The sequence below is a fragment of the Mizuhopecten yessoensis genome, unplaced genomic scaffold (genome assembly GCF_002113885.1).
Source record: "Mizuhopecten yessoensis strain PY_sf001 unplaced genomic scaffold, ASM211388v2 scaffold11175, whole genome shotgun sequence".
In the NCBI taxonomy this organism is placed as follows: domain Eukaryota; kingdom Metazoa; phylum Mollusca; class Bivalvia; order Pectinida; family Pectinidae; genus Mizuhopecten; species Mizuhopecten yessoensis.
The window spans coordinates 201924-210375 of NW_018408917.1; the positions used below are offsets into that span (position 1 = coordinate 201924).

At 36.9% G+C, this 8452-nt stretch overlaps 1 protein-coding gene across 1 annotated transcript; it reads right to left on the reverse strand.

Moving 5' to 3' along the window:
* Positions 1 to 823: 823 nt before the first annotated feature.
* Positions 824 to 4444, reverse strand: LOC110440244 (complement C1q-like protein 2). Its single transcript, XM_021483191.1, has 3 exons — positions 4364 to 4444; positions 2851 to 3392; positions 824 to 1323 (listed from the first exon to the last, which is right to left on the reverse strand). The coding sequence occupies exons 1-3, from the start codon at positions 4384 to 4386 to the stop codon at positions 902 to 904; spliced, it is 987 nt and encodes a 328-aa protein (XP_021338866.1). The 5' UTR covers positions 4387 to 4444; the 3' UTR covers positions 824 to 901.
* Positions 4445 to 8452: the final 4008 nt, after the last annotated feature.

The following is an 8452-nucleotide window of genomic DNA, read 5'->3' on the forward strand; positions in this document are numbered from 1 at the left end:
TTGCAATGATTGTTGTTTGTTTTGTGTTTTGTTTTGTTTAACGTCCTATCAACACCTAAGGTATTTCAATGACGTGCATCCCCGTGTTTTTACTGTATGTGTACATTTGCAATCTGTGCTTGATGCAGGCTATTTTTGGTGTATTTAACTCCTTGCGATAGCGCGGATCTGATGCTGACTTTATAGTGCTGCCTTATTGTAATACCATGCCGAAAGCACACAGCACAGTATTCCACCCGATCATGTTACACTGACAATTGGTAGACCAGTTGTTGCAACTATCCTAAATGTGTACAGCATATTTGTTTAGACGTTCTTTTGTGCCCCGTAGAAGACGGCACAGAAGAAGTTCTGCATGGGGTCCTAATAAGTCGCCCCTTACGAATCACCTTTCTTACTTTTTAACCTCTAGCATCCTCGATATCCAGGGGTAACGTTCACTTTCGCACTCTACACCCCTGAAACATGTCATAGCAAAATTAAAGGCACGAAGATAGCCATGATTAGGTAAAAAGAACTGACCAATCGCTAGGCTGAGACCTGTCCTTTGACGATTACAAAGGAGAGACGCCCAACTCCAAAGCCTGTCAATTTTTACCGTTACGTGACCGCGAGATTCTATTGATGTACATCAAAGGGTCGAACTAGTTTTGTCTCATCAACAAGGTAGCGCACACCGAGCCGTTATTTTTGCTATGACATATTCCATGGGTGCAGAGAGCGAAAGTAAGCGTAACCCCTAGATATCGCGGATGGACCTGTGTGGTAAAGGGAATGAAAGACCCTACCTAAAAGTGATTTATAATACAATACAAGTTCACTCTTGAAATATTCTTTTTTTATTGATTTAATAAACTTACATAATTATACACCAATAACTACTCGTGATCTTTATTTGCGCTCAATGCGATTCAGACCAAGGAAGAAGAAACCCAGAAAATGATGAAAATGATGGTTCCATGTGTGATCCAGGTTGATGTTTTTTAGTCATGGCGACCCAAACCTCATCACCCTGTCCCAGTTCAACTACCGCTGTTCCAGTGCAACTACTCCAGTGATCGTCACTCCCACAGGTCACTTTCGATATCATGTTGCCATTTCGTTGGATTTGCACGTCTACCTTTTCATGTGTATCAAAGGATAGCGTAGAACTTAACACATATAATCCGTTCTGGGTACAGCGGAAGATTCCGGAGTTAGGACTGTAGGCATTACCAAGATTCGTGATGACGTTGTGAAAAGCGATTGATTGACCCAAACCAAGATTTTCAACAATATGATCCAGAATGGCATGGAATCCGATTCCAGTGTTTTGGGATGAACCTGGAATGAATGCATTATACGTTTACACAGTGATTAATCTACAATTCATTTTCACGAGTCCTTTTCAACTGTATTGCTAAAAACAATGAGTCCCACTATATTAAATTTAAGTATTTCCAGAAATTCTGTGAGTCCGGTAGCAATTCTACGACTATAGGACTCGGGACTCACGTGTAGATTTATCCCTGTTTACATATCTTTGTTTTTCATCAATTCATGTTTTTCCAGTTGTATCATACTGATAAGTAGTCATACAAATTGATTTAGAATTTATTTTTGTCACATATAAATGAACAAAACATATGTTCCACATAAAACAGAGACCAAATTGTTTGTTTGTTTGTTTTGGTTTGACGTCCTCACAAAAGACATATGAGAACGGATGCCTAGGGAGACCCGCCTGAAACAGAAGGGAGAGCGAAAAGAAAGATTACAGGAAGGACAAAAGATCCCAAGTGTTACAATCGGGGCAGCAGGTCAATGTTGGTCCATTGGTTCGATGAAGACTCCAAGGAAAATACCAACTCTGCAGGTCCCAACGCATTAGTCGCCTTTTACAATACACATTTCAGTGGCATAAAGGCAGTCTTTTCTTGATTTGATTTGTTTAATGTCCCCTATATAGATGACAGGGAAGAAACCACCCCCGGAGCCCACATAAGAAGCCTCTCATAATCACAAAGAGGGATAGTGCACGGATTTTACCATATGGTTTTGTTTAGTGTTGGCTTTAATAGGGTTTGCGTTCTATGAACGGCTAGGGTCATTTAAGGACGTGTCTCCATGTGTGTAATGTATGTTTGCATGTGTGTATGTCTGCTGTCGGTGGTATGTTGGTTTATTTGCGTCCTTTCGATAGTGCAGATCTGATGTCAATTATTTATAGAGTGCTATCTCACTGAAATACCATTCACCCAGTGCCTTATCATATTACTGTACATACTTTAGTGGACCTAAATGCTAGATTATTATTGAAATTCAACAGGTTAGCGCATTGAAGAATTGACGCCCACAAAATATATACAATAGAACACTATATACAAGAACGTCATTCCTCATTTAGCCCAACATTCAAGGGCGAAAAGGGCTAGACTTAGAAGACCTCTGAAATATGTACGCTGACGGGCAAACCAGTTGTTACAATAGGACGTTTAGCAGGGTGTAACATTTATTATTTTTAAGGAATTTGGTCTGTCGTGGCCGTGGGACAGAACAAATATAATGTGTAAAATGTAGAGACAACATTGAAAGATGTTGCAATGAATACAGCGTATTTTATGTTGTCACTTTTGTGTTTCGAAGCAGCAATTACAAATGCAAATCCACAGTTCGAGGGATTTCCACTGCAGTACCCTATTACATACGAAATGCAGGGGGTAGCAGCAGAAATGTTATTCCCCCCTTCCAAAATCTGCAGAAGTGAATAGAAGCATGTATGAAAAAGGTGAGTACTTATAAACCAGTTTCATATGAGTAAAACAAATGTTTGATGGTAATATAAAACAATTTTAACGTTAAATTGCTTACCGACTCGGGTGATCCTGCTCTGGTGAGACCTCACTCCCGGATGAATATTAATAGTGCTTCCTTTTCGATGCGTGTTTTCGGTTACCTTATTATATCCAATCAGACTCCCATTACCATCAGAACCGCTTTTTGCGTCAAATGAATGTTCTGCTTTTGCATGCTTAGGACCCCGTAGTGGCCGGTGTCCCTGTTTCCCAATATGCTTAATGGCAAAGTCGTTCAGAAACTTGACGCGATTTTCTAGAGTGTTTATTTTCTTATTGTGAATTGACATTTGTTGCAAATCGCTGGCATGGAAATTCTCCAAAGCTTCTATTCGTCTGTGAAGAATATTAACCTCGTTCCCATGGCGACGCTCCATCTCCTCCATACGGTTCATCAATTCCACTACTAACGGGGAGATGTTTCTTGATTGGTTATTCATGGTAGGAATTTGGGGTTTTGTGTCTGCAGCTGATAGACAAATACTGACGGCCGTCAATACAAGCAGCAGAGTGAAACAGTGCAGAGGCATCGTGATAGTCATGGTATGCAAACGTTTCCTGTGATAGAACAAATTGAGGAGAAAGGTACCACTGTAAAGTATTAGGAGAGGGAAAATATAACCTCGTTTTGAAGAAACATTATATATCTTACTGAAACCTTAACTTTCTTTCCATAATAGTTCAAATTGAATATTGTATGAGTGTTTTGAATTCATTTGCGTGACCCTTAAGTAAATTTGAAAGATATATATAATATATACATGTACATATATGTACATAAATTCTTTAAATTCAAAGTTGTATCTAAGAAAGATTATTCTAAAACAAATCATAGTATAGCGTGCAAAGAAAGACATGAATATAGTGTAAAATACGCATACCATCATTCAAATATATACACCCCATAGTCTATATCTCACTCTGCCGGAAAAATAAATGTTTTGTACGTGTTAGATTCATTATACAAATTAGAAAAGGTGCAGACTACGCACTGAACTAATAATTACATCATACTCTCAAAAAGCATTATCTTTATGAACACTAATTATCTAAAATTTTGAAGTCTAGTCCAAAATTTTGAAACAAAATGTCTCATAAACAGCAATCGAATGTCTTTTTGTCAATTTGACGTTCAAAGTGAATTTGCTTTGAGAATACAAATACTGTGGTGACATTCTTCCTTTTTTGCAACGTTAAATTAAAAGCTACCATGAAAATTAAATGTTGTTTCAACATTTATGAGGTAATGAAATAATGAAAACATTGAGAGCATATATATATTGAATCGAGTTGAAAATTAAATTCCATCTTATTGGATCATGATGTAAATCGTTTAACATGTCAGCATCGATTTCGCTTAACTAGTATAGTGCAAATCATTAAAAAATTACTACAACAACACTCGACATATTGTCAGTCTTGCACAATAACAATGAAAAGAATAATGTCTGTACGTTACTGTTCAAATATTCAATACATGTCATTGTTATACTTGAAATCTTGTTAAAATATCTTAATTGTCAACCCACCTGCTCGAAGAAAACGCCGACATCAAAGTGTACCAAATCTTGCTGATAACAATTTCGGTCAAGTAATGTCATATCTCTCACAATGGGTTTCTACTTTAGCCATACAGCTGTCTAGGCTATAGTAACATACTGTCTAAGTCTTAATCGTAAAATTTCTAGTCTACAATCACGTTTCTGCATAATAGCAACACTTTAACTAACTACTGAAATAAATGTAAACATTGTCTAGATTCTACATGCTAAGCTATGAGAGAAGTTATCAACTTAATTAATGGTTTATTTCTAGTTATTGTACCATCATGTTTTATAATATGCTTACTGGTTTAGTAACTACAGTAAAATTGCTACTAGTTATAGTTACAAGTACAGTAACTTGTAGTTTTTATTAATGGTTCAGTTACTTCAAGGTATGATACATAATCTAGGCGATCCCTGCTAGTTAACGATGTCATTTTAACTGCTTTTTCACACTAAATAAACTTAATGTAAATCAAATAACAAAAACAAAACGTTTTGCTTAATATCGGGCAAAATATTCACAATCATTTACGATGTTTTACAATCATTTGGGATAAGGTCCTTAGGAGGCCTAATCCATGTATTATATGATGCGCGGATTCTATGTAAAAACGAAATTATCAGATTTGTAAATCTCACTGGTTATTATAATACATAATTTGACCGGGGCACAGATTCCACAACATTCCTAGTTAAGGGAAACGCTCAAAAGACCAATGCTTAAACGTTGCAATGGGCACAGCAGAATTCTTTTGGTTTTCTTTCATGTATCCAAGTAGAGGATTCTAAAGAAACTCCCACATTCTGTAGGAGCTTCGCCATATCTTATTCCCACCTGCAGAGACTGAGAAATGAGTTGACCTCTACTTTAATGCGATAACACGATAAATATTATAGTATGAGTTAGTTGGTTCTTATCTTTACACACAGACACATAGCACAAATCATCTACTAGTAATCTTCGTCTGCGCTCAATAGTAAGCATTCCATTGAAGAAGAAACCCAGAAAACGATGAAAATGCCGATTCCAGATGTACTTCAGATTGTGGTTTGCCTGTGACGGTGACCCATACCTCATCATCCTGCCAGTTCAACTACGGCGGTTCCAGTGCAACTACTCCAGTGATATCCATTTACACAGGTCACTATCGATATCATGTTGCCATTTTGTTGGATTTGCGCGTATACCCATTCATTGTGGCCTACCGTAAAGCTTAACACATATAACCCGGCCTGGGTAGAGCGGAAGATACCGGAGTTTGAACTGAAGTTATTGCCAAGATTCGTGATGACGGTACGAAAAGGGATTAACTGACCAATACCGGGGTTTTCAACTACATGACAGGAATAGCATGTAATCCGATCCCAGTGTTGAAGGAAGAACCTGGAATAAATATGTTATCTTTGTAATGTCTTCATACCTGGTCAATATAGCTTTCATATCTAGCATGAAAACTGGTTAATTTAAATAGCACGCGATATTGTCGAATATACAAAAACGAAAGCATCTATTCCACACACAAAAAAAGAACTATAGATATATAACATACAAAACAATTAATTATGAAGCTAACTGTGTCGACGGTCACCTTGTTTTTATGTCCACTCCGTCTCCCATAACCACTAGAACTGTTCTCTGTGTAAAAAGTCTGTTCTACTTTTGCATAATTTATTTCATGGTTAGGACCCCGTAATAACTGATGTCCATGTTCCATAATATGCTTAACGACAAAGTCGTGCAGATGGTTGACACGTTTCTCTAGAGCGTTAATTTTCTTATCGCGAACTGACATTTGTTGCAAATCACTGGTATGACGAGTCTACAAAGCTTCAATTCGTCTATGAAGAATACTGACCTCGTTCTCATGACAACAGTTCATCTCGTCCATACGGTTTCATCAATTCCAACACAAAGGGTGAAATATTCCTTGATTTAGTATCCATAGTAGCAATTTGAGATTCCGTGTCAGCAGCTGATAAACAAAAGCTAACGGCCACCAATACTAGCAGTCGAGAGACACAGTGCAGTTTCATTATAGTAGTAATAAGATATACAAACCTTTCCTATTGTAGAACAAATTGAAAAAAAAAAGGTAAGTTGACACTATAAAGCAATGAAATAAACAAACGGGTTAAACAATACATCCATATTATCTCGTATTGGATAGGTAAGGGTTTATACTACATATTTCCTATCCCCAATAACTCAAAGTAAAATGTTTATAAATGTTGTTTTGAATTAATGTATTAGTAAAATATGGTTAATTAAAGAAAGATATTCCTTAAAACATTAATAGTATGACGTGTGTGGAAGGAGACGGATTGAACATGGAAGCATTCGCCTATCGCCATTAAAATCCATATGCTCCCATGGTCATTATCGTCCAACATTGGTATAATATTAGCCGTCATGAAAAATAACGAAAATAACTGTCAAACATTATCCTGTTATACTGCATACTCTACGAGCAAAAACATTCAATCCTTATGAACATTATGACCTGAAATCTTGAAACGTAGCCCGAATTTCTGAATAAAAGTAGACTGTATTAGGTCCACTTGATCTTGAAAATCGAGCGTTTCTGGAGTAAATACTACCATCTATTGCCTGCATTGGCCTGATACACAAATCTACATTCTTTACGCTTGAAACCATTGACGCTAATGATATTTGTTATTGCAAAAACGGGTTATGTCATCACAGCGTTCATAGATACATAAAATCCATCCTTACGAAACATTCCATAAGTTTTAAAACAAATCAGCATTGGATTAAGAATCTTCACGTCACTGCCAAAACTGTAACTTTTCACTGGACAACCGATTTTGCCGGGACGAATGTAGCTTTGGTCAATTATTTCTGAAACGAAACCCATATGTTGCTGGACTTTTATGAAATAAGAGAACAAAACAAGCAGTGTTCCAAGTAAAAAAAACAAGTTAGACTAGACTGGTATTGGAACCCCGGACTGCAGAATTTTGGACATTGTACTATCGCTCTGACCGACTGAGCTACTTGGTCGACGGTAGTTGTCTGACCCAAATGAGCTACAGTTATGTCAACGGCAAAATGAAGGGGAGGTTACTGTTTATACTAAAAACTACAGTGCAGTGGAACAGGGATCAGTAACTAGTACAGTTTATATTTAAATCGAAGAGCGAGCAAATAATGGTTGGGAAAAAATTGGAAAACAAATCCAAGTGATTCGTGAAACTATCACTAAATGGGAATATCTAATTGGACATTTTTTCGTATGTCGCCTGTGTATTATGACGTCACAATAAACTTCCCATGATCACTATGAAAATACCTACGTCTGTATGTATTGTTTTGTTATGTATTTGTATTGCAATGAAACAAATGCTTTAAACAAACATTAAATTCTCCGTATATTAAATATATTCTAGTTTAATTACTGAAGAAATTAATAAATCACCTGTTATAGGTAATTGCTATTGTAATTACTACTGGTCATAAATACTGGTGGAATCACTACCAGTTACAGTTACTAGTGCAATTTCTTCTAGTAATACTTATTCTAACACGATTCGTTTGCAACGCGTGTTTTGATTGGATACGGACCATGTTCTAATCTGCGATAGAATCATGATCAATCGTGTAAAGGTCCTCCCATCGCACGTAAGCCACGCCCCGTTTCTAACCAAAACAATATGGCGTCAAGCTAGCCTCTTAGCGAAATCCCGCTGATAAGGCTAGCAGGCAACATAACAGAAACGACCGATGAAATGTATTTGTTCAATGAATTAAAAAGGAAAAAGGAAACATTCCTTGTTCTTACTTCCATTTATTAGTGAAACGTTCATTCCATCCGTGATAACACCACTAGAAATATCATAACCTCGTGTCAAGAAACTACTGCATAGCATAAACCACATAAGGCAAGTGGCCCAGCTAACATCAGTGGCAGAATATTAAAAGAACTCAAAGATCAAACACCTCCGATTCTTACACTAATCTTTAAAACATCACTTGAAACTGGCAAAACACCAACAGATTGGAAACATGCAAATGTAGCACCAGTATTCAAAAAATGGGAACAATACAACCCA